The sequence below is a fragment of the Nansenia antarctica genome (assembly GCF_963989245.1).
Source record: "Nansenia antarctica genome assembly, chromosome: 2".
In the NCBI taxonomy this organism is placed as follows: domain Eukaryota; kingdom Metazoa; phylum Chordata; class Actinopteri; order Argentiniformes; family Microstomatidae; genus Nansenia; species Nansenia antarctica.
In genome coordinates, this window is record NC_137675.1 from 83,802,046 (window position 1) to 83,829,551 (window position 27,506).

The 27,506-nt window shown below is 46.7% G+C and overlaps 1 protein-coding gene across 1 annotated transcript; it reads left to right on the forward strand.

Annotated features, from left to right (window-relative positions):
* Window positions 1-1,858: 1,858 nt before the first annotated feature.
* On the forward strand, window positions 1,859-2,950 carry LOC308150770 (ankyrin repeat domain-containing protein SOWAHC-like; the record flags this gene model as incomplete). The annotated part of the gene is made up of 1 exon (XM_080523567.1): window positions 1,859-2,950. One exon carries the CDS (start codon window positions 1,859-1,861, stop codon window positions 2,948-2,950), a length of 1,092 nt encoding a protein of 363 aa, XP_080379693.1.
* Window positions 2,951-27,506: the final 24,556 nt, after the last annotated feature.

Below are 27,506 nucleotides of genomic sequence, written 5' to 3' on the forward strand. Positions count from 1 at the left end.
TCTCATTGCTGATGGACACAACCAAAGACAGACTTGTTGTAATTAGACTACCTTATGTTACCTTTTGTAACATTTTACAAATGTTGATTTTGGTGTATTGTCAACTTGAATTTATTTATTTTTCTTTCTTTCAGAAATGGATCAATGGACTCAATCGACCTGCCTCCAGAGGTATCAATGGATTCAATCGACCTGCCTCCATGCCTCTATTGCGATGATTCAGATTAGACTTGGATCTATTGCTTTTAAAATCTTTTTTCACCCAGTTTTTGTCTTGTTATTGATATGAATTGTCTCTTGAATAAAGTTCTTTAATTTGAATTAATTATTTTGGATCACTATTTTGGACATTTGAACTATTCTGCACACATTGGTACAGAAGACAACGATAAATGGTTAGATATGGTATAAGTTAGAATGAATGAATGAATGAATGAATGAATGAATGAATGAATGAATGGTCTTTATTGTCATTGCTACAGTACAGGTACCAAACAACGACATTTAGGAGGGGTGGCTCCCCTGGTGTTAGGAAAGAAAAAAAAAAAACTTTAAAAAAAACACAAGAAGGGAAGGAGCTGGTTTACATAAATAAAGGCTATGTACACTATCCACTATACTATACTGTACAGATAGACGACTAGGGTTGTCATATTGCACATAGTGTTATTGCACATTTCTTTAAAGTGTCGCAGTTTGCAGGCTTGAAATGAACATATTTGTGCCTCAGCACTACACCTGATTTTTTCAGTCCAGCAGCTGCCATCAATCCGTCCAGACTGTCCAGGGCCCAGAACCTAGGTCTTTGCTGTGTTCAGGGCCTGGACGGCCCTGTGGTAGGAGCTGTTCTTCAGTCTGTTGTGGTCCAACTAGTAAACTGCTATAAGTACGATTGTTAGACAATGCTGTAGATTTACATTGCTGTCCATCACCTTTATGTTTTGTTGTGTCTATTTTTTGTCTTTTTAATTTATTGTTCAATGTCAACTGTTACGTGTAATGGATGTTTGTTCATTGTATGTTAATTAAAAATAAAAATAAAAAAACTATTAATCATAAAAATAAAAATAAATGTGGTCCATACAGTCTTCTAGGATATAGCCAGAGTTTAGCAGAAACCTATATCCTCTGATACAGCTTATCCTGTTCATTAATAAGTGATGAAGTGGGAGTGAGTTGGCATGGTGACTGGCTGTAAAAGTATTCTTTAGTTTTACTTCCGTCTCTCATCGGTCCGCCGATAAGAGGTCACGTGTTGGAAGTGTTTCCTTACTGTTGGTCTAGTCATCATAGGGATTGGAACTGAACTTTATCAGTTACTGGAGTTGGCGGGGGGGATTGTGGAGGGAGACAATCGGAACTGCCTTGGGAGAGTAACCCCGCATAGTTACTTTTAACACAACAAATGGGTAGACGGGTGGTCGATTTTGGTTGACTTATTTGTTAAGCCATGTCACCATAGCTTCAGGGTTAGACAGTTGGAGAGTATATCAGGCGCAGAAGGGAGGGAGCGTGGGCATGAGCTCCACTGTCACACTGCAGGTGAGAGCAGAAGAGTTTGGAATGGACTTTGCAAAGGGCAGCATTTTTTTTTATTCCACATGTTTGTATAATGTGGTGCACCTGATTGACATAATGTAGTGCACCTGATTGACATTGTTGTGAAACTATTGTGTGTCAGAATGTCATGTGAGTATTGCCATAAAAGAGGAAGGAGAACTAGTAGACATCTTAACTTGCAAAAACGAAAAAGAGCCTAGAAGTTGAATGATTAGGAGAAAATGTGTCACCACCAGTGAATTCCACGGGACCTATCTAAATGAAGGAAACGAGTAAAAGTTGCCGAACGTAAAGCAACATGTATGAGAGCGCAAGTTGTGAGCAGAGAGTGGAAGCCAACCCGACACATTTCAAGCCCCTGCTAGACGAACGCGCAGCGCTGCCTCGACACGAGAGAAGCCAATCTGAGTCGGAACCAGCACAGAATAATGGAGAAGACACCTATGCCAAGGGAACTGGACCATCTCCGACCAACTGCACGGAGCTTATATCCAGATCTGGTGTGTGGGCATTGCCTGGGACGCTTTTTGCTTCGACGCGCAGGTCGAGGCTGCAGAGGCAGCAAGAGGTAGGCGACACCAACAGCGCGTCTCAGAGAACGACAGAAGCGCCCGAGAGAGGCTCGCTCACGCCCGCCATGCGTAGAAAGTATCTAAAGGAATTGTTTCTGAATAACTCCTCATCCAGTGGGTTTGGAAGTGTGCTGTCTTCGAAGAGTTCCAGCGCGTCCTCACGGGAGGGTGAACAGGACGCCCCAGATGGCAGCACAGTTTGGGCTCTGTACCCCATGGAACACGCGTGGATGTTGTCTGTTGTGGATGGAAATTATGACACCATCATGGACTTTCTGTCAGAAGATCCCAGTCTTTTAACTAGAAAGGATTTCGTCAGTGGTTACACAGCACTCCACTGGTTAGCTCAAAGTGGCCAGGATGAGACACTGATCAAAGTACTGAGGCACGCTGAAATGGAAGAAATGCCAGTGAACGTGAACTTGAAAGGGAGTGGGGGGCTCACCCCACTTCACGTAGCTGCTATGCATAGTCAATACATGGTGGTTAAAGCTCTAGTTGGTGCATTCAGTGCCAATATCGATGTCATGGACTACAATGGAAGGAGAGCATGGCAATATCTGAAGGGAAACGCCCCAGAGGAGATGAAGGAGCTTCTCAGCACTTGGGACGACGAGCATGCAGGTGTGGGTCAGCAGCAGAACATGAAGAACAACAGTGCATGTGCCGTTACACAATTGCTGACATATGAAGTTGATGATGAGGGCGAAGACGAGCTGGACACATTTAATCGGACTCGGAGAGGTGGCAGTTGGCGTTTTGGTTCCTTTAAAAAGTTGTTGTCCTCCTCGTTTTCATTTTTTGGCAACAAAAGCTGAATGTCAAGACACATTTTTTGTTTTCACACGAAAACAAGGTCTTCATTGTGCATATAGGCCTACTGTATGAACATTCGAAAAATTATTACATGGGTTACGCACAGAACTACTGTAAGCTGCGTAATATGCAAGCTGCGTAAAATTATATATGAAAGTAAGGTGAACACAGATGTACAGTATATGCCCTAAGTGAGTACACCCTTTAGAGTTTTGCAAATATTCTGTCATATCCTTTCAGGGGATAACACTATCTTAATGAAACTTTGATATAACTTAAAGTAGTCAGTGTGCTGCTTGAATAACAGTATAGATTTATTGTCCATTGAAAATTACTCAATACACAGCTGTTAATGTCTAAACAGCTGGCAACAAAAGTGAGTACACCCCATAGTGAACATGTCTAAATTGTGCCTAAAGTGTCAATATTTTGTGTGACCACCATTGTTATCTAGCACTGCTTTAACCCTCCTGGGCATGGAATTCACCAGAGATGCACAGGTTGCTTCTGGAATCTTCTTCCACTCCTCCATGACGACATCACGGAGCGCACGAATGTTGGACACCTTGCACTCCTCCACCTTCCTCTTGAGGATGCCCCACATGTGCTCAATTGGGTTTAGGTCTGGAGACATACTTGGCCAGTCCATCACCTTAACCTTCAGCTTCTTCAGCAAGGCCGTTGTCATCTTGGAGGTGTGTTTAGGGTCATTATCATGTTGGAAAACTGCCCTACGGCCCAGTTTCCGAAGAGAGGGGATCATGCTCTGCTGCAGGATGTCACAGTATATTGGAATTCATGTGTCCCTCAATGAAATGCAGCTCCCCAGTGCCGGCAGCACTCATGCAGCCCCAGACCATGATGCTGCCACCACCATGCTTGACTGTAGGCAAAACACATTTGTCTTGGTACTCCTCACCAGGGTGCCGCCACACACGCCGGACACCATCTGACCCAAACAGGTTTATTTTGGTCTCATCAGACCACAGGACATGGTTCCAGTAACTCATGTTCTTGAATTCATTGTCTTCAGCAAACTGTTTGCGGGCTTTCTTATGCATCGGTTTCAGAAGAGGCTTCTGTCTGGGGCGACGGCCATACAAACCGATTTGATGCAGTGTGCGGCGTATGGTCTGGGCACTGACAGGCTGACATCCCACTTCTGCAACCTCTGCAGCAATGCTGGAAGCACTCGCACGTCTATTTTTGGAAACCAACCTCTGGATATGACGCTGAGCACGTGGACTCAACTTCTTTGGTCGACCCTGGCGAGGCCTGTTCCGAGTGGAACCTGTCCTGGAAAACCGCTGTATGATCTTAGCCACTGTGCTGCAACTCATTTTCAGGATGTTGGCAATCTTCTTATAGCCAAGGCCATCTTTGTGAAGCGCAATAATCCTTTTTTTCAGCCGCGCAGAGAGTTCCTTGCCATGAGGTGCCATGTTGTCCAGCATTCAGAGAGAATTGTGCCCAAAACACCAAATTTAACAGCCCTGCTTATCATTTACACCTGAATCCTTGTAACACAAACGAGTCACATGACACCAGGGCGGGAAAACAACATCATTGGGCACAATTAGGACATGGGGTGTACTCACTTTTGTTGCCAGCTGTTTAGACATTAACAGCTGTGTACTGAGTAATTTTCAAAGGACAATAAATCTATACTGTTATTCAAGCAGCACACTGACTACTTTAAGTTATATCAAAGTTTCAGTAGGATAATGTTATCCCCTGAAAGGATATAACAGAATATTTGCAAAAATCTAAAGGGTGTACTCACTTTTGAGATATACTGTATATTTTCGACCCATTTGGATTTTTTTTTAATGCACTGGGTATGCACAGCAGCACAGAACTACGACAACCAGCTACTTACATTTTCATATAATGTTAATATTTACGCAATTGTGTCTGGACAAAATAACAATCACGTCTTTCTTCACATTTAAATTGTGTGTGTTGGCTATTCTTCATTTCATTAGCCTAAATGCAGGCCTTTATTCATGTCTAGTGATTTGCAATGCAATTCTTTAAAAAAACATACATGTTGTAACTTCCTCATCTACTGTAGGCCATAAGTGTAAAAACTAAATGTTGAGGGAAAGCATGTTTGTGATTTTGCAGACCATCCTCAGTAGGCCTCTTGAAACCCTTGTTTAGTCATTAATCAAAGCATCTCTGGCTTGCGTGTGTCTAATACTGTATTACCCAAATAGAGCATTATCAAAGCTTATACAGCTTTAAGCCTAAGGTATTCTGTGTCTACAGTACTCTCTGTCTAAGGTATTCTCTGTCTAAGGTATTCTCTTTCTACAGTACTCTCTGTCTAAGGTATTCTCTGTCTAAGGTATTCTCTGTCTACAGTACTCTCTGTCTACAGTACTCTCTGTCTACAATACTCTCTGTCTACAGTACTCTCTGTCTACAGTACGTGCAGCAGGGTTTGTGTTAGTTACCCCTGGGATGACTGATGATCTGTGTCTGTGTCTAACACCTTCAAGACATCTGGAGACAACTGTCAACCAGGACCTGACTGCCTGGTGAGCTGGATCTGGATCTGTGTCCAACACCTTCAAGACATCTGGAGACAACTGTCAACCAGGACCTGACTGCCTGGTGAGCTGGATCTGGATCTGTGTCCAACACCTTCAAGACATCTGGAGACAACTGTCAACCAGGACCTGACTGCCTGGTGAGCTGGATCTGGATCTGTGTCCAACACCTTCAAGACATCTGGAGACAACTGTCAACCAGGACCTGACTGCCTGGTGAGCTGGATCTGGATCTGTGTCTAACACCTTCAAGACATCTGGAGACAACTGACAATCACCGCCTGTTGACATCTATATCACATTTTACATGTTGTATTATATGTATTATTATGTTGTATTATACAGTATATGTTGTATTATATGTATTATTATGTTGTATTATACAGTATATGTTGTATTATATGTGTTGTATTATATACTGTATGTTGTATTATATATATATATATATATATACATATATGTATTTCATATGAATGAATGGTCTTTATTGTCATTGATATAGTACAGGTACAATACAACGAAATTTGGGAGGGGGGGCTCCCCTGGTGCTAGGAAAAAAAACTAAAAACAAGAAGGGAAAAGAGCTGGTTTACATAAATAAAGGCTATGTACACTATCCACTATACTATACTATACAAATAAAACACTGTGCTGTACTCTATGCTATGCGATACATATCCTAACATTTCCTATCTCTGAACCTTATGTACCCGAGGGTTGTCATATTGCACATAGTGTTATTGCACATTCAGGGGGGAGAGGTGTTGTGGGGGAGTGATGGTGGTGAAATGGGGGGGTGAGGGGGCTGAGACGTCGGGGGGGGGGGGGGGGGGGGGGGGTGCAGGGGATGCTGGGGGGGAGGAGAGGAGCGATTTATCCTGCGATTTAAAGTTTAAATATGTTGTGTTATATATGTTGTATTATATGTTGTGTTATATATGTTTAATTATATGTTGTATTATATGTTGCATTCCATATGTTGTATTATATATTATGTTGCATTATATATGTTGCATTATATATGTTGTATTATATGTTGCATTATATATGTTGCATTATATATGTTGCATTATATATGTTGTATTATATATGTTGTATTATATATGTTGTATTATATATGTTGCATTATATATGTTGTATTATATATGTTTTATATATGTTGCATTATATATGTTGTATTATATATGTTGTATTATATATGTTGCATTATACATGTTGCATGTATTGTATATGTTATTGTATATTCTTTACGTATGTATGTACTGTATATATGTATATGTTACATCATATGTTATATGATCCTGTATGTATCCTGTCTTGTCTCATTACAATGTGTGTGTGTGTGTGTGTGTGTGTGTGTGTGTGTGTGTGTGTGTGTGTATGTGTGTGTGTGTGTATGTGTGTGTGTGGGTGAATGTAGAACTCCCCACCATGAAACTAACTCCCCCCACCTCACTAGTATGGTCATAACAGGATCTCCTATCCATGACAAATGTGTTGGGTTGAGACATGTTCTTTGTTTGGAACAAGACTAAAGAATCATCCTAACAAGGGCATGGGTCTGCTACCCATGATGCTTTGGTTATGGTCCAATAGCAGTTGAGTCATCAGAGCGTGACCAACTAGAGAGGGAACAGAAGGGAGGACGTGTTTGTTGATGATAACTGATAACAACAGTCAGGAGGTTCGTTGGCTACGTCCTGAAATGGACCTAGTGCTTTTAGGCTTTACTTGTGTAAAGGGTTGGGGTGGAGAGAGGGTGTGTGTCTGTGTGTGTGTCTGTGTGTGTGTGTGTGTGTGTGTCTGTGTGTCTGTGTGTGTGTGTGTGTCTGTCTGTGTCTGTGTCTGTGTCTGTGTGTGTGTGTCTGTCTGTGTGAGTGTGTGTGTGTGTGTGTCTGTGTGTGTGTGTGTGTGTGTGAGGGGGGGGGGGCAGTAGTAGTGATGGAGGTAGTGGTAAGCGGGGGGGTGAGGCTGAGATGTTGGGGGTGCAAGGAGTGTTGGGGGGGGTGGAGGAGAGGAGAAGGGGGGAGAGGTGTTGTGGGGGTATGATGGTGGTGAAATGGGGGGGTGAGGGGGCTGAGACGTCGGGGGGGTGCAGGGGATGCTGGGGGGGAGGAGAGGAGAAGGGGGGATGGGGAGAGGTGCGGGGGGGGGGGGGGGGGGATAGTGGTGGTGAAACAGGGGCAGCTAGCAGACATTTTGGTGTTGATTTATATCCTCTCCATAATCCTGCGAAGCTGTGTTCTGGCAGGCTGTTAAAATGATATAGACATCCTGACGCAGCGAGGAGGAAGAGCCTGACAGGCCCTGACACTGGGGAGAAGACACCGAGAGTTCACACACACACACACACATTCAGGCACACGCATGCACACAGACACACACAGGCACGCACACACACACACACACAGGCACGCAGACACACATACACATACACATACACACACACACAGGCACGCACGCAGACACACACACACAGGCAGGCACGCAGACACACACACACACGCACACAGGCAGGCACGCAGACACACACACACAGGCAGGCACGCAGACACACACACACACACACACAGGCAGGCACGCAGACACACAGACATACAGACACAGACACACAGACAGGCACGCAGACACAGACACACAGGCAGGCACGCAGACAGACACACACACAGACACACAGGCAGGCACGCAGACACAGACACACAGGCAGGCACGCAGACACACACAGGCAGGCACGCAGACACACACACAGACACAGACACACAGGCAGGCACGCAGACACACACACACAGACACAGACACACAGGCAGGCACGCAGACACACACAGACACAGACACACAGACAGGCACGCAGACACACACAGACACAGACACACAGGCAGGCACGCAGACACACACAGACACAGACACACAGGCAGGCACGCAGACACACACACACAGACACAGACACACAGGCAGGCACGCAGACACACACACAGACACAGACACACAGGCAGGCACGCAGACACACACAGGCACAGACACAGACACACAGACAGGCACGCAGACACAGACACACACAGACACACACACACACACACACAGGCAGACACACACACACACACAGACAGGCACGCAGACACAGACACACACAGACACACACACACACACACACACACACACACACACACAGGCAGACACACACACACACACACACAGGCAGGCACACAGACACACACACATGCAGGCAGGTACGCACACAGACAAACACACATGCATATACACACATACACACACACAAATACACACACACACGCAGGCGGGCACGAAGACACACACACAGGCATATACAGACACATGCACATGCAAATATACACACACACACACGTGCAAATATATACACACACACACACACAAAGTTTCATATAAGCCAAGTCAAGTCAGGTGAAGTTTATTTCCTTTCCATGTGTATGAACAAATACCCTCACATCCTCATTATGGCTAATGGTACAGTACACACAAACTTTGTACAGGTCTATATACAACAAGTACATCAGTTACCATAGGGGTTCTCATTTTCATCTATATCCACAAGCAAGATTCCACCTCTTCATGTCCAACATGTCCATCAGGGGAGGCTAGTGGAGGTAGAAATCGGAGGACGGGCTCATTGAAATGCTTGGAATGGATGCCTGTTTTTGAGGTGCTCTCTGTGTTGGGGTGTGAGGCGGCCGGTGAGGAGAAGGGAAGGCGCTAAGTGGGATCTGTGGGGCGACTCTACCGTAAACCCTAACCCTGACCATAACCCCTGACCTTAACCGCTTTAAATCTCAACTTCAATGGGGGGCCCTTCCAAGCATCCCACTTTACCTTCCAGAGAAGCGGTGTACAGAGCGCAGATCCTCAAGCAGTACACATCATCGCGGGGGATGTCAATCATGCTGACCTGAAGGTAGTACTACCCAAGTTCTATCAGCATGTTAAATGTGCAACAAGAGGAGATAACACACTGGACAAGGTATACACCAACATCAAGCTTGCCTACAAGGCTAGACCGCTAGCTCATCTAGGCATGTCTGACCACGTGTCCATCCTCCTGATCCCAGCCTACACTCCCATGAGGAAAAGTGCCCCCATCACCACTAAGACTGTCAGAACCTGGCCAGCAGGGTCCGCTCCACTGCAGATCTGCCTGAATGACACCTCATGGCAGGAATATGAGCATGAGGACCTGGAACAGTTCACGTCGTCGGTTCTGAACCACATAGTGAACTGCACCAACTCAGCCACCGTGGACAAACGTGTCCGGGTCTACCCAAACACGAAGCCATGGATGACTGAGAAGGTCCGAAAACTGCTCAAGGAGAGGGACAATGCCTTCTCAGCGAAGGACACACTGCTGTACAGCACCACCAGGGCTAACCTAAACCGTGGCATCCGGGAGGCCAAGGCAGACCACAGAGAGAAGATTGAGGAATGCTTCCTGAGCAACGACTCCAGGCGGGTGTGGCAGGGGGTTCAGCACATGACAAACTTCAGAGCCAACAGGCTCACAGCCGCGGAGGACGACCCCCTGCTGGCGGAAGAGCTGAACTCCTTCTACGCCCGGTTCGACGAGGGGCGAACGGAGGTAACCACAACACAAACACCACTCTCTCCAGCTCTCAGCAGCCTCACCCTCACAGAGCATGAAGTGAGACGCGTGCTGAAGGCGGTGGACCCCAGAAAAGCCTCAGGGCCGGATGGCGTCCTGGGACGGGTGCTGAGGGACTGCGCCGACCAGCTGGCCGGGGTTTTCACCAACATCTTCAACCAGTCCCTGTCCCAGGCCACCATCCCACCCTGCCTGAAAACCTCAACAATCATCCCAGTCCCGAAGAAAAGCACGGTGAGCTGCCTAAACGACTACCGCCCGGTGGCACTCACACCAATCATCATGAAGTGCTTTGAGAAACTGGTCCGGGCCCACATAGTCACACACCTCCCGCCCAACCTGGATCCATACCAGTTCGCCTACAGAGCCCACAGGTCCACAGAGGACGCCATCGCGACGACTCTCCACTCCACTCTATCCCACCTGGAGAGGGGGAACAGCTACGCGAGACTGCTCTTTGTGGACTTCAGCTCTGCCTTCAACACCATCCTTCCAGACAGGCTAGTGACCAAACTACTAGACCTGGGACTATCACACTCCATCTGCGCATGGATCAAGGACTTCCTGTCTGACCGCCCCCAGAGGGTGCGGGTGGGCTCCCACACCTCCACAGTCCTCAGACTCAGCACTGGGTCCCCCCAGGGCTGCGTGCTAAGCCCCATCCTCTACAACCTCTACACCTACGACTTCACCCCCGTCCACCCCAGCAACTCCATCATAAAGTTTGCAGACGACACCACCGTGGTGGGCTTCATCTCGGGGGGGGACGAGGCGGCGTACAGGGATGAGGTGGAGCAGCTGGGCAAGCTGTGCAAGGTTAACAATCTGCTGCTGAACCAGTCAAAGACCCAGGAAATCATCGTGGACTTCAGGAGGAAAAAATCTGAGGTCCAGCCCCTGCTCGTCGATGGAGGGAGCGTGGAGAGAGTCTCAACCCTCCGATTCCTGGGGGTGCACATACAGGATAACCTGTCCTGGAAGACCAACACAGCAGCCATCATCAAGAAGGCACAACAGCGGCTCTACTTCCTGAGAGTCCTCAGGAAATACCACCTCAAACAGGAGCTGCTTGTGACCTTCTACCGCTGCACAGTGGAGAGCATCCTCACCTACTGCATCTGCGTGTGGTTCTCCAGCTGCACAGCCGCAGAGAGGAAAGCGCTACAGAGAGTCGTGAGATCGGCCCAGAAGATCATCGGCGCCCCCCTCCCCTCTCTGGAAGAGCTGTACAACACACGCTGCCTCAGGAAGGCCTCCAAGATCTCCAGAGACCCATCCCACCCTGGGAACGAACACTTTGTTCGGCTGCCCTCGGGCAGGCGGTTCAGGACCATGTCCGCAAGGACAAATAGACTGAAGCTCAGCTTCTACCCTAGGGCCATTCAGGCCCTGAACACAGCAAAGACCTAGGTTCTAGGCCCTGGACAATCTAGACAATTTGATGGCAGCTACTAGATTGTAATCAAGTGCAATACTGAAACACAACTGTGAACATTTCAAACCTGCAAACTGCGACACTTTAAATGATGTGTTCCCGGTCAAATCTGACCGAGTGCAACTTTCATCAATCATAAATATTGTGTTTTACATTTGATTGCCTCAAGGCCTTATGATATCCTCCACACTAGGCATTTGAACATATACAATTGCTGACTAACCACTGGCATTGAATTTTGTGGTTTTAGTCAACTTTGTAACATCGGTGGTGTTCCCGGTCAAAAATGACCGCCATAGGAAATTAATGGATAACACAAGTTGTAACAAGCTACAACATTCCAGGATGTATCAGACCTGTTCAAATACCTCATATATAAAGTTTGACACATTTCAAACTAAACAATTAGATGTTTGTTATGGGAACCCTTCTCTTTCCCGTGCTTATTTGCCCATCCGAACCAGACCTTCCAGACTAATTATTGTTTAGTCTGGAAGGTGTGGTTCACCTGGGGTGAAAGAGAAGGGTTCCCATAACTCTGGAAGGTATGGTTCTGATGGACACATAAGCACGGGAAAGAGAAGGGTTCCCATAACAAACACTGAAATGTATCAAACGAAACAGGTGTTTGTTATGGGAACCCTTCTCTTTCCGGTGCTTATATGCCCATCCCCCCACGTGAACCACACCTTCCAGACTAAACTCTCACAGACCCCCTATATAAAGCTTTATTTGTGCTTTGCTCTGAATTCACTCTGTGAACACAATGAGTAAGCGGCTGTCTAAGCGATTATCTGTCAGAGAGGCTCTCGACCGAATTTTTGAACCAGATGAAGAGGAGATTGAAGTTGAACCAGAGATAGAGGAGGATGTCTCAGAATTGGAAGACAACACCGATCCTGACTTCGATCCAGAATGTTATGAGACAGATGGCGAGGAAGAGGCCCCTGAGGAAGAGGCCCCTGTGGAAGAGGCCCCTGAGGAAGAGGCACCTGAAGAACAGGCACCTGAGGTGACATTCCAGTCCAAGGGTGGCAACTTGCTCTGGTATTCATCCTCCCAGGATAGAGCAAGCAGAGCGAGAGTGGAAAACATCATAAGGATGACACCAGGACCAACGCGGTATGCTACATCTCGTCTGGATGACATCAAGTCCAGCCTCCAACTGTTTTTACCAGAGTCCATTGAGGAAATTGTACTGGACATGACAAACCTGGAGGGGAGGCGTGTGTTTGGGGACACATGGAGAGCACTGGACCAGGTAGACCTTCAAGCCTACATAGGTCTGTTGATTCTAGCAGGAGTATATCGGTCAAACAATGAGGCTACAAAGAGTCTGTGGGATGCGGAGTGCGGGAGGCCTATATTCCGGTCCACTATGTCATTACAGCAGTTTCATGTCCTGTCGAGAGTTATCCGATTTGATAACAGAGATACAAGACCTGCCCGCTGGCGAAATGACAAACTGGCTGCCATCAGGAACGTTTGGGACAGGTGGGTGGAGCGCCTACCACTGATGTACAATCCAGGCCCTGAGGTGACAGTTGACGAGCGCCTGGTCTGTTTCAGAGGTCGCTGTCCCTTCAAGCAGTACATCCCAAGCAAACCAGGCAAGTATGGAATCAAGATCTGGGCAGCATGTGATGCCAGGAGCAGCTATGCCTGGAATATGCAGGTCTACACGGGAAAACCTGTTGATGGAAGGCCAGAAAAAAACCAGAGCATGCGTGTTGTGCTGGACATGACAGCCGGTCTCAAGGGGCATAATATCACATGTGATAACTTTTTCACCTCATATGCGCTTGGTCAGGAGCTGTTGAAACGCAAGCTCACCATGGTGGGGACAGTGAGGAAGAACAAGCCTGAACTTCCCCCTGCGCTGGTGTCAACCAGAGGGAGAGAGATACTCTCATCAAATGTTGCACAGTATATGTTGAGATGTTGAAGAACTGATCCAATGTGTTGTTTGGCAGAGATATATAGAGTTTCAGGGTGTAACTGGCCTTCTTATTTGAAATTCTCAAAAACGGAAATGAAATATTAAATTTCTACTGTGTATTTAGTCACATTACAGTAATTTGGTCATATCTATGTTCATTTTTTAACATCTCACAGGTCTCAGCTTTCACCAGGTACCAAATTTAGCAAATTTGACCATGTAGTTTTGGAGATATGAAGCAGTTAATCAGACCGGTCTAATTAGACCGGGAACACCAAGGATGGGGGGGCAAACATGAACACAACCCAAAGGTTAAATGAATGTGCAATAATACTATGTGCAATATGACAACCCTCGTGCACATAAGGTTCAGAGATAGGAAATGTTAGGATATTTATAGCATAGCATAGAGTACAGCACAGTGTTTTGTTGTATAGTATAGTATAGTGGATAGTGTATATAGCCTTTATTTATGTAAACTAGCTCTTTTCCCTTCTTGTTTTTAGTATTTTTTTCCTAGCACCAGGGGAGCCCCCCCTCCCAAATTTCGTTGTATGGTACCTGTACTGTATTAATGACAATAAAGACCATTCATTCATTCATTCATTCATTCATTCATAAGAAGTAATAAAGTGACAAAGTGTGATTGTTTTTAGGGGATTGGAACCTTGTTGCGCCGAGGGGATTGGATGTCTTATTATGTTGTTAAATGGTTGTCTATATGTATCTGTTCTTGCCATTTTAATTTCTATTTTTATTTATTTTCTCTTACTATCCTTCTTTTTCTGTATTTCTTTTAATGCTATATGTAAAGCACTTTGAATTGCCCCTGTTGTATGAAACGTGCTATACAAATAAACTTGCCTTGCCTTGATAATGTCAGTATTATCACCAATGTGACAGAGGGTAGATGCAGTACATGGGAGCATGGCATATGCCCTCACTCAATCCCCCTTCATAAACATTGGATAAGTGATCATGTTTCAATGATAATGTAAAAATAATATCTGTCTAAAAATAATGCTGTCAATAAATTCCTTTATTGACAGCATCACTATGACAAAGTGCATTTGATAGATGTAAACTGGAAGTGTGTGGTGTTGCTTTGTACATTGCAGATCCTGATTGTCTTGACCAAGACTCTCAGTGGTCATCGGTACCCTGAAATGGACTATGCATACAAAGTGTTGTAATTTCTGAATGGTGAAACCAACGTGTACACAAATACCGTTGAATAAAAGCTGAGAATCTGTACTTTCGCCACAAAGCAGTGTTTGATTTCAAATCCAAACTTTTGGAGTGTAGAGACGAGATAAGAAAACGCCCTTCGCTGTCCCATAACTTACACTGTCCACTGTTTATTTAGAGCATGTGCACAGAATATCAGTAGTTGGCTCAGAGCCAATTATTTACATTGTAATATCAAACAGTGCACATACATTTTAGAGGTGTCCTAATCGCACCGTTTTGTTGGCCTCCATCACCTCAAAGTTGCTATGAGAGCCGCTGACGCCTTGGTAGCAGGTCTCAGTCTGACGCCTTGGCAGCAGGTCTCAGTCTGACGCCTTGGTAGCAGTGCTCAGTCTTATTCAACAGTCGCATGGCATCCGTGAAAAAGGAAGTGGAGAGACCTGTAGGGGAAGCTGCTCTTATTGAAAAATAATCGATCAGAATAAGCCTGGATTTTCCTTAAAAAAAACGTTGATGGAATACCCCCTTGACCGCTTTGTTGAGCTTATCATAGAAGTTGAAGTCGCTGGTGAAGGTTGCTATGGCAATGTTGTGCTCCGTGCCGGCCCCAGGGAATAGGTTTCCAGCACGTCCGTCCGTTCTTCCAGGCCTCAAAGTAATCATGGTCTGCCATTACTTTGTTACTTTATTAGTGTGCTTGCTGTAAACATGGGGATGGGCAACTTGGATGGCATGGGGGCCACAGAATGTATGTACTGGCCAACAGGGGCCTGCAGATTCACTTGGAAGACACACACTCACACTTACACAAAGTAATGTTAAGCTTTTAACTTACACGTTCAATATCAGGGGATGGCGTTTATACTTGGTTTAAATACCCTGATATGGGTTTCGGGGCAAACACACCTCTAGTTCAATTGTCTTACCTCATCAGAACCCAAAATATTCGCTTGTTTTACTCCATTGTAAACAAACACTTTATAGCTTCAAAGTATGGTTAAAACGATCATTGTTATGTCATGAATGTCCTTGCATACTCAGTTAGTGTTACATTATTGACACAAACATAATCTAATAGCCTCTTAACATAAAATGTATTTACCAAATTCACCATTTAATGGTGATGTATCCTTTGCTGCCACAGTGCTGCCACTGACCAGAGGTCATAATGGTCTGAATTGTGTTATGTAGGAGTAGTGATTGAGTGAGAACAGCAGTAGTAGGACAAGTGCAACAGGGTTTATATCGGCTATTCCCCTTGTCTGTCAATTGTTTTGGTTCAGTGATTGCTGATTGGTTGGCGTGGCTCGCGACTTGGGACCGTGTGTGATGTAAAATGTTCCCAGTCTGTATCAGCCCACCAACGGTAAGGTCCAGTCTGTATGACACCAACAGTAAGGTCCTGTCTGTATGACACCAACAGTAAGGTCCAGTCTGTATGACACCAACAGTAAGGTCCTGTCTGTATGACACCAGTGGTAAGGTCCAGTCTGTATGACACCAACGGTAAGGTCCAGTCTGTATGACACCAACAGTAAGGTCCAGTCTGTATGACACCAACGGTAAGGTCCTGTCTGTATGACACCAACGGTAAGGTCCAGTCTGTATGACACCAATGGTAAGGTCCAGTCTGTATGACAACAACAGTAAGGTCCAGTCTGTATGACACCAACAGAAAGGTCCAGTCTGTATGACACCAACGGTAAGGTCCTGTCTGTATGACACCAACAGTAAGGTCCAGTCTGTATGACACCAACAGAAAGGTCCAGTCTGTATGACACCAACAGTAAGGTCCAGTCTGTATGACACCAACAGAAAGGTCCTGTCTGCATGACACTAACGGTAAGGTCCAGTCTGTATGACACCAACAGAAAGGTCCAGTCTGTATGACACCAACAGTAAGGTCCAGTCTGTATGACACCAACAGAAAGGTCCTGTCTGCATGACACTAACGGTAACTAGCATTATTGAGGGGACGATTGACAATGAGCAAAATACTTAGATCAATCAGCGCTGGTTTTCCCACTGGAAGACATACTGTTCGTTGGCTACATGATTGCTATGTTACAGGCTGTGTTTCCAGATTACAGACTGCATGGCGATTAGCATAACGTTTGCGTAGGCCAGCGGTTCCCAACCCTCTCCTCGGGGACCCCCAGCTGCACCACATATTTGATCTGTTCCACCACCAGCACACCTGATTCAACTAATCAAGTACAAAGCAATTATGGTTTAGTTGAATCAGGTGTGCTGGTGGTGGAACAGATCAAATACGTGGAGTCGCTCAGAGACTGTTTTAGTAAAGACCCCGCGGCTGTGGACCTGGGAGGGTGAGTAGCTGGCGACTGACATGGGCTTTGGGACTGTATTCTGTATTCTGCTACAACGCTTGCAAGTATATACTAAAGTAGCATAGACACACAGCAAAGACCTAGGTTCTAGGCCCTGGACAATCTAGACAATTTGATGGCAGCTACTAGATTGAAATCAAGTGTAATACTGAAACACAACTGTGAACATTTCAAACCTGCAAACTGCGACACTTTAAATGAATGTGCAATAACACTATGTGCAATATGACAACCCTCGGGTACATAAGGTTCAGAGATAGGAAATGTTAGAATAGGTATAGCATAGCATACAGCACAGTGTTTTATTTGTATAGTATAGTGGATAGTGTACATAGCCTTTATTTATGTAAACCAGCTCTTTTCCCTTGTTTTTAGTTTTTTTCCCTAGCACCAGGGGAGCCCCCCCTCCCAAATGTCGTTGTTTGGTACCTGTACTATAGCAATGACAATAAAGACCATTCATTCATAGAAGTTGTGAGCAGGGATAGCTAGTTTCGAGGGCACCTTCTCCAAACTGGTTCACGTGTGCGGTAGCTTCTTATATTTACTATCCCTGTGGTGAAGGACATGACAAACCTCACCGCCATTGAATACATCCCCAGACCACACCAAAGACTAGTTGCTATTTTTTTATTTTTTTTTATTTTTATCAAGTTGTAGTCGTGTTTACATTCTTCAGGTTTTATACAAAATATAATTGTAAGCATAATATGATCATTTAGCCTAATCTGTACATTTGCATGTATTTGTGGTACTTTTATTATTTAGTTGTTTTAAATCATTTTTGATTAATTCTATACAAATGAAAAGGAAAGCATGGGTTTATTGTCATAACAATTGCCTAAACCAGTGTTTCCCAACCCTCTCCTCGGGGCACCCCTGCCGCACCACATAGTTGATCTGTTCCACCACCAGCACACCTGATTCAACTAATCAAGTACAAAGCAATTAGCGTTTTCCCACAATGCATTAAGATCCAGCATGGCTGCATGCTGTCAAGCTCACGGCAGAAGTTACATTTAACCACCGACCAGGGATCAGATTAGACCATCCCCAGTCCGGAGGGAATTAAATATACCCGACCCTGGATCAGCGGTTAAAGACGAAACTCTCCCATCGCTGTAGTCCCTTCGGACGCGGTCCCAGATGTCACTGAACGATTGTCACGATTGGTTCACGGCAATGGGACACATTTTACCGGGAATTTCGCGGGAAAAAAGCACGGTGGCGCCGGGCGCGAGAGTGAGTCAGTCCGCATCAGAACGTCTTCGTAGTCGAGGCAACGTTCCAATTCGCAAATAGTGTTTAGGAAAGTGTGTTAACATGTGTTCAAAAAAGACACTTTAGGTGCGATACGTTGTCGCATAATGACATCATATATCTAGCCTACACCATCATCATGTGACATAAGAACCTTGTTGTTGTGATGTTGTTCCATTGTTCTAGCCTAGTTCTGTTTATACACAGACGGAGATGGCTCTGGATGTGAAGCACAATGCCTCTGAGCTGCTGGCTTAACTCAACACGTCCCTGCAGATCAGCTTCACCAAGGTGGAGCAGACATGCTCAGGTACTGCTGTTTCTATCACACCTAACGTCAACTACTTTACTTTACTACTGAACTATCTATTATTACTAGCTGCACCACTAGTGTATCCTGTCTTACCTGTACTACTGTCACTTCTATCTTGTATTGTGCCTATTGCCTTATTGTCTGCAAATTGTCTGGAACTATATCCTGTCTTATTATTTTTTGTGACTTGTGTCCTGTACTACTTTTTTATCTTGAATTATGCCTATTGATTGCCTTATTGTCTTGTGCTGCAATGTCAGGAACCGAAGCCTAAGAATTTTACTCCCTTGCACTTGTGTAATGTGACGTAACAATAAACGTAAAACTTGATGCCTACAACTAATAACTAGATGTATATTACATTTTACCTGGTCATTTAGTAATGGTCCGTATGCAAAGTGAATTGCTGCTGGTACAGTAGAAACCACAGTAAGAAGTAAAACGTAATGAAAGCAACGTTTCATGTATTAGTTTGTTGGAACGTAACACCAACAGCATTGTTCTGTTCTCCTGCGTTGACCAGGCGCTGTGTTCTGCCAGCTGATGGACCTGACGTTCCCCAGCTCCGTGGACCTGCAGAGGGTCCGGTTCCAGGCCGCCGGCCCGGTGGACTTCAGACACAACTACAACGTGCTGCAGGCCAGCTTCAGGAGGACGGGTGTAATCAAGGTGAGCTAGCCTGCACTCGACCAATCACACAGCCATGATTGGCTAACATGATATAACCATGATAGAATTCACTTCAGTGTCAGTTTATCTTCATTGTGTCTGAGGGGCAATTTGCAGTTGCAGCAAAATGACACATTTTAGGTATTTGTTTTAGTTTTTTTCACGCCACTTCAGTCATGTAGTAATGGTGTACTGTACATTAACTTGTATTGCTACGGTATTACTATCCGTTGATGTCATCCTCTCCAACCTCTCTCATCGCCCTAGTCCATCCCCATGGAGGACCTGATCCGAGGGAGCCTAGAGGAGACCCTGGACTTCCTCCAGTGGTTCAGGACGTTCTTTGACTCCAACCACAGCGCTAGGGTTGGGTACCGAAAACCGGTACCGGTTACTTTACATTCGGTACCTACCGAACCGAATTGCAACAGAGATTTCGGTGCCTCGTTTCGGTTCCTCTGTCGCCCCCTGGTGTCCGAAATGGACGTTACATGCAAAAGTCAACCGCACGTGACATCGCCTGTTAAACTTCCACTCAGTGCATGTAATCCGAGACTGAATAGCTCTCAACAAGTGCGAGGCAACGCGCTTGCAAAACAGTTTTGTGATTGGTCTGAATTTAGCGGGAAATATGGATTTCAGGAAATCCCTCCTTTGCGTCTCGCCAATCTCTTTAACAAAGTTTTATTGGCAGGGGGAAAGAATTGGAGTTGAATTTTTATTGACAACGGATTTACATGCTGGAAAAACATGCAGCTAAAATTTAGGGAACATTTGGACAATAAGAGACACACGGAAGCTGTGGTCGCATGGTCTAATTACAGGGCAATATGCGTGGGGCAAAAATAATCTAAAATCATCACGAACAGAACGGCGGAGGTATGGGAAAGCAGAGCTCAAAGGTAAAAGTTGGTTTTCTTTAACTCAGCTGATGCATTACCTTGCTGTTGATTGTTTACCGAATGCTTCATCTGACTGTCACACTGTGATTTTACTTGTGTAAACAGTTAATTAGCCCGTTTTGTGCGTGTACTCTCATGTAGGCCTACTTCATATTGATGAGCTGATAATCTTTCTGTGTGTGTGTGTGTGTGTGTGTGTGTGTGTGTGACTGTCAGTCACAAGTTTATATTCTACGGATGTTGTTCAGTGCTGTATGCGCGTTCCCGGTTCTGTGTGTACTCTTGTGTACTTCATATTCAATGAGCTGATTATCTTTCACTGTGTGTGTGTGTCTTGGGCGGATCTGTCAGTCACATGTATATTATACGGTAACCTATGTTCAGTGCTGTAGTTCTGCTGCAGCTGTAGCATCAGGATATTTTGGTATTTGATCACCTTATATACAACATCGCTGTTCTGCATTAATGGCGTGCACTCGGAAAATCTCGTCAGTGACCACTGATGTGAAAAATCCTGGATTTCTATATAGATTTTTATTTATTTATCAAAAGTACCGATTTAAGTACCGTTTTTAAAGTACCGATTTGGCACCGGTATCGAATAAAACCAAACGGTACCCAACCCTACACAGCGCCCAGGACTACAACGCCCTGAAGGCCCGGGGAGGGCAGGTCCTGCTGCCGGCCAGCCCTCCACCACCACCATCACCACCACCACCACCACACACTGCCCTCACACTGCTCAGCTCCGGTAAGGCTACAACTTCACTCAACTCTCTAAATTCTCTTTCTCTGTGTGTGTGTGTGTGTGTGCGTGTGTCTGTGTCTGAGTGTGTGTCTGTATCTCTCTCATCCTCTCTATCTTTCTCTCCCTCTGTATTTTCAATCATTTATTTTGTGAGTAACCACCATGGTTTTCTACATGATATAATGTAACCACTTTATGTTTTGTTCATCATGTTGTCTTGTTTTGTTTTGTGTTGTCTTGTCAAAAGCTGAGAGTCCCTGCCGGACCACGGAGACAGCACCGGAGAAGGGTTCTCCCCCCTGCAGCCTCAGCATGCTGCGTTTCATCCAGAAGTACCAGTCCAGCTCTGGCCCGGGTCAGTGTGACTCCCAGCACCCCCGGGGTCAGGGTCAGGGTCAGGTTCAGGGCCAGGCTTCCAGATCGACAGCCAGACACATCCTGGGGCACCAGTACCCCGGGACATCTCCGCCGCCTGCTCCCACACCTTACTGCCTCTACCTGTACCGAGGCGTGGAGCTGTGCCAGGGGAGAGCGCCAGCGTGGCCCTGATAGGATACTTCCACCAGGGTCTGGGCGTCAGACGCGTCAGCCTGCTGGATGCCCTCCAGCCGCAGGGCGAGACCACCGGGGCCGCCGCGGAGGAGCTGGACCGCCTGGTGGAGACGCTGAAGAGGCTGGAGCTGCCCGCGGCCAACCTGGCCGCGTTCTACTGCGACGGCGAAGCGGGGTCCGCCGAGGCGTTGGCGGCGGGGCTCCGGGCCCTGAACCCTGGGGTGGCATCCCTCTGCAGGGTCCCGGGCCTGGCCGGGCGGGCCTGCCACCAGGGGGTGACTGCTCTGAGCCAGCCTGTCCTGGAGCTGGTCCAGGACATCCACCACTACGCCACCCTCCCGGGCGCCAAGGATAACCTGAAGGTTCTGTTCACTGAGGCGTTGGACCCTCTCCTCCCAGTGCCTCTTCCTGGGCCGAACTGTGCAGAAGATGTCGGCCGTGTGGTCCGACCTGGTCCAGTACTTTGAGGACGGTGACGACGACAGGGGAGGGGGAGGGAGGGACGCCGCCGAGGCGATCTGCGTCCGTCTGAGGGACCTCAAACTCAGGCTGGTGCTGCTATTCCTGGGCCGTGCCCTGGAGCCCCTGTGCGCCTTCCAGGAGGCCAGGGAGACGACGACAACGCCGCCGGGCGGGGGGGAGGGGGGCACTGAGCCGGCGGGGGGGGTTCTGTGGGAGGCCTCGGCGCTGCTGCGCTCCTCCTCCTATAGTTTTTATCATCTTAGACTCCTGGCCTACCTCTCCCAGAAGAACCTGGAGAGTGTGAGACATGCCTTTGTCACTACTCGCCTGGACTACTGTAACGGACTCTACGTGGGGATCGACCAGTCCCTGCTCCGCCGCCTACAACTCGTCCAAAATGCGGCTGCGCGCCTCCTTACGAGGACTAAAAAGTGGGACCACATTAGTCCAATTCTGTGCTCGCTCCACTGGCTGCCTGTGCGTTACCGCATTGATTTTAAATGATCCCTGACTGTTTTTAAAGCACTAAATGGACTGGCCCCCCTTTACCTCTCTGAGCTCTTGCACCGCCACACCCCTTCCAGATCCTTCAGATCAGCAGACCAGCTGCTGCTGGTGGTGCCCAGAACCAGGCTGAAAACCAGGGGGAACAGAGCTTTTTCGGCTGCTGCACCTAAACTCTGGAACAGCCTCCCCCTCCACGTACGGGCCGCTCAGACCCTGGAGATGTTTAAATCTCTCCTTAAAACATACCTGTTTTCCCTAGCCTTCCCCCCCACCTAGCTATTGGTCCCTGGCTTTTATTATCTTGTGGTTTTTGTTGTAGGTCCCTGGCTCTTATTGTCTTATTGTTTTGGTCCTTTTGTCTTCTCTTTTGATTTTGCCATGTTTTGTGTTGCATTGTGTTGTGTGCATTGTGCTTGCTTGTTTCCTGCATTTTATCTATTTTTACTGTGAAGCACTTTGGCTCAGCATTGCTGTACGTAAGGTGCTATACAAATAAAGTTGACTTGACTTGACTACGCCGCCGGCTTCCTCCGAGCGCCCGTGGCGGAGCGCTTCCTCGAGTGCCACGACCCCGCCCTCCTCGACGACGAGACGGGCCGCCTCCCCGGGGCGGAGGTCAACACGGGGGGCGCCCGCGTCCAGAACTTCCAGTCCAGACACAGAGCCAAGCTGGCGGACATCGGCGGGGTCGGCAGGAGCTGCGAGGGCGGCGGTGGTTCGGACTGGTTCCTGGAGGACGTCTTCTCCTTCTACAAGGCCGTGACCCGGAGCCTGGCGGAGCACCTGCCGCCGTGCGACGTGTCCCTGGGGGACGCGGCCGCGCTCCTGCGGCCCGGGGGGGGCGGGACGGAGGCGGAGGGCCGCGCGGTGGCCGAGATGGGGGCCCGGGTGGGGCTGTGCGGCACCCAGCTCACCCAGGAGTACCTGGAGTACATGTCCAAGGCCCGGCCCGGGGCGTCCGTGGAAGAGGAGGAGGAGGACTGGGGAGACGTGCTGAGGAGCCTGGGCCAGGAGTCCGTCCTCCGGAGGTTGATCCTCAGCCTGCTGGCCGTGCCTGGGTCCCTGCACAGGGACACGGTCTTCGCCCAGGTGGGTCCCCAGACTAAGACACAGCATGTCGATGGCCGAAACGCAAAACCTCCTATCTGCAAAATTCACTTTTTGGGGGAAACAAAAAACTGTCTCGTTTTCTTGTAGAATGATATTTGTTAAGGATACCCATCACATAATACACTGTTTGGGGACTATGTTACTATAGTATGTGTTAATAACATTTCTATTTTTGCAGATTTGGAAAAAAATTGCAGATTGGAGGTTTTGCGTTTCGGCCGTCGATATGCAGATGTTTGTTTATTATCTGATAAGGGACATTTGGTTTTATATGCCGGATGAACATGTAACTATACAATAGGAAAATGTGGAAACGCTGTGTTGTGATGATGGAAAGGGATGGTGAAATGCTGCTGTAGAAGGTTGTGTTACAGCAGAATGGAAAACATTTGTGTGTGTGTTGCCAGTTGATAGTGTAGCCCAGAGTATTGTGCAGAGTGACATCATCACATTAACACTACAGATGCCATCTGCTAGCTGTTGGAACTTCTCCACTGGCCTTTCATAATCGGCTCATACTGGAATTCTTTCACAGAAAATGTACCGATGTCCTTACACAGTGTGTGTCCAGGCGTTTGAGAGAAAGGGTAAAGACGGCCTACTGGACATGGACAGCGATGTGAAAGAAGTTGACAAGTCACCCAGGAGCCAGCGGTCGTCCTGGACTGTGACGAAGACGACGAAGACTGGCTGACAGACGACAGTCAGGACGGTGGCACGGCCGCCCCTCCCCCCCGCGCTGTCAAACCACCAGGGAGTCATGGCACCACTGGAGTGTGACGACAGCTCATCTGGTAAGATACCAACAGTCACCTCCACAACCCTCTGCTGCTCGTTTAGAGGACGTACAGTACAACAGTCACCTCCACAACCCTCGGCTGTTCGTTTAGAGGACGTACAGTACAACACCACAAAGCAGATTTCCTTTTTTGACAAGGGAAACTGTCAAAATGTAAATAACACACGCATTGTTATTGGAATGTTATGATTGCTCCTCATCACCGTCAGCTTGGTATGCCTTGCATTGTGTCTTAGTGTTGTGTCGTGTTTAACAGTCTTCCATAACATCATGTTGCTTTCAGATGTCATAGACATGACTGATGCTGCTGAGCCTAAAGCTTCGTGCACACCGCGAACCGTGACCCACCGTTCTGACGCAACCTGGTGGGATGGGCTTGACGCATGTCGCATGCGATGCAGACGCAACATGTGTGCACAGCGGGGGAAGTTTGAACAAAAAGTTTTAACAATGGAGGAGCAATTGATTCTTGCCGTCTCTGGCCAACCAAAAGTTTGATACAGCTACATGCTGATACAGCTACATGTTGATACATATGTAAGGTGAATAGTGAGTTAACATGTTTATTAGTTGTATCCCTTCCTTGTAAAACGTGTTGTTGTTCGCAATGCTATGCTATTGTTATGCTATCTGAATGGTGTACTAGTTTTCACTGAATAAATCGCGATTTCTTTCAAAGAAGGTAGCAGGTGTTTATGTCCATGTCAAGGAGAAGGTACGACTTGTATGACAGTAGTGTGATTAGGACATAAGTTGAGGATATTAGTGTAGTTGTACTTTAGCCTGTGGAGACGCGATAGCATTAGCTCCACACGGATTTAACATTAACAGTAGTCATAGACACTTGTAGTAGTAGTAGTAGTAGTAGTAGTAGTAGTAGTAGTAGTAGTAGTTGTTGTATAAGGTGAATAGTGTGTTAACATGTTTATTAGTTGTATCCCTTCCTTGTTGTAAAACGTGTTGTTGTTGAACATGTCTGTGACTGAGATAGACTAGATACTACGGAGGATGTTATCATAGTGTCTGTGATGCTAACGGCGCCATCTTTGCTAGCCTGTGGAGACGCTATGATAGCATTAGCTCCACACGGATTTAACATGAACAGTAGTAGACTACACTTGTAGTAGTAGTAGTTGTATAAGGTGAATAGTGACTGGTTATTCAGTACCCAGTCTGGAGACTAGATAGAAAATGAGCTCCTACGTGGGTAACATCATCTCTTATAAGCCCAGGATACATGATAGCCTTTAGCTAGGCTAGCGAAGTTTCCCACAGAAGTGGGGGAAGAAACGTCAGATTAGATATATAAACTGGTTATTTTGATAAACCGGATACATTTTGTGAATATATGTGGTTACTTTCTCGCCTGAAAACATATAAAAACTTCATAAAATGACATACTAACACTTGTAGAGCCAAATTAAAGATTTTCGCCAATGGCGGATTTTACATCTAAAGGCGAAAGCTCTGGTCAAGAAACTACTTCCGGTTGTTTTGACGGACCCAACGCAACGCAAAAGCTGAAATATTTTGACTGATTACCGCACCCTGACGGACAAGAAACGCAATGCAGAGCAACGCAACGGATCAACGCAACTGCCCCATTGAGATGAATGACTTCCGGTGCAACGCAATGACCTGGTGTGCACGAAGCTTAAGACCACCAGGCCAGTTGAAGCAGACACAAGCATAGGTGAGGAAACTGACCACATAAACGGATTATTAATTCTGAAAACAAATTGAATTCAATAATAAAACATGTTCGTGTTCACATGTTTTTATATATATATAAATATCTATCCATAGAGCTGAAACTACAGTCCATTGTCATTGACGACGAAGATGATGATGACATTATTTGTTTGACACGAAAGGTACATTTTTCTATTTTTCTGTGTTTCATTGGGTTTTGTCATTTGAATACATCTCTGACAGAAACATAGTTATGTTTGGTGTGAGATATTTATTGTTATTTGAGTCTCTGTCTCCCCTCACTAGTCCAAAGATAACACTGTCCATCCCATGGTCACGTCAACCCCAGAGAGGCCTTCTGAGAAGTCTCCCTCCTCGTACCAGGTAATATACCCCTAGTTACATGACCACACCTATCGGTATACCTATATGGAGCTAACAATCAATTACACTGTATTTCAACATTCAGTCCCTCTAGCTCTGTGTGAAGGCACAGAACTGGTGTGTGTGTGTGTAGGACTACAGGGTGGGGGAGCTGGTGTGGGGCGAGGTGGAGGGCTACTCCATCTGGCCCGGGATGGTGCACGTGTGGAGCGCCAGTCAGGCCTCAGACGGGACCAGGAGGGTGGAGTGGTTCGGGGACGGCCTGTTCTCAGAGGTGAGAAGGAGGAAGGAGAAGAGCTCTTCTCATAAGAGTTTACTATTATATACTATATATACGATTTTGATACTGCAACTCGATCACGAATAAAGGCTCTATTACTCATCTGTGTGTTTGTGTGCGTGTTTCACCACTGTTTTAAACCACTGTATACTCGTGTAAAAAAAAGAAAGAAACAAAAGTAGTTTTGAATGAACCAGAAGTCAGAGCTGTCCCTGGTTGTCTTCAGGTCGACATCCGGGGCCTCGTCCCCTTCGCCGCCTTCGCCCAGTGCTTCTGTGCCAACTCCTTCGCCACTCTGTCAACCTACAGGGACGCCATCTTCCAATCGCTACAGGTCAGACTGCTGTGTGTGTGTGTGTGTGTGTGTGTGTGTGTGCTTGTGCGCGTCAGTGTGTACACATGCGTGTCAATGTGTGATTGTACGCTCCCTGGTCTCGTGTGTTCTGAGCTAGGTGTGTGTATCCCATCTCACCGTGCGTCTCTGCTACCCACTCCCCAGGTGTCCGCCGAGAGGTGTGGGAAGGTGTTCTCCTGGTCAGACGACCGAGGCGAGCGCCTGAGAGTGATGTTGGACTGGGCCTTTGGAGGGTTCAAACCCACCGGACCGGAGGGCTTCAGACACCGGCTCCACATCCAAAGTATGTTCTAAAACTACACCTGGCAACCTTCACGATAATGGTTAGATCCATGAAGTCATTGTTTGTTTGTTTGACTGTTTGTTTCCAGACACTTTAAGAAAAGAGGCTTTCAGAGGCAAGACGAGGTTGCCCGTCCAAGTC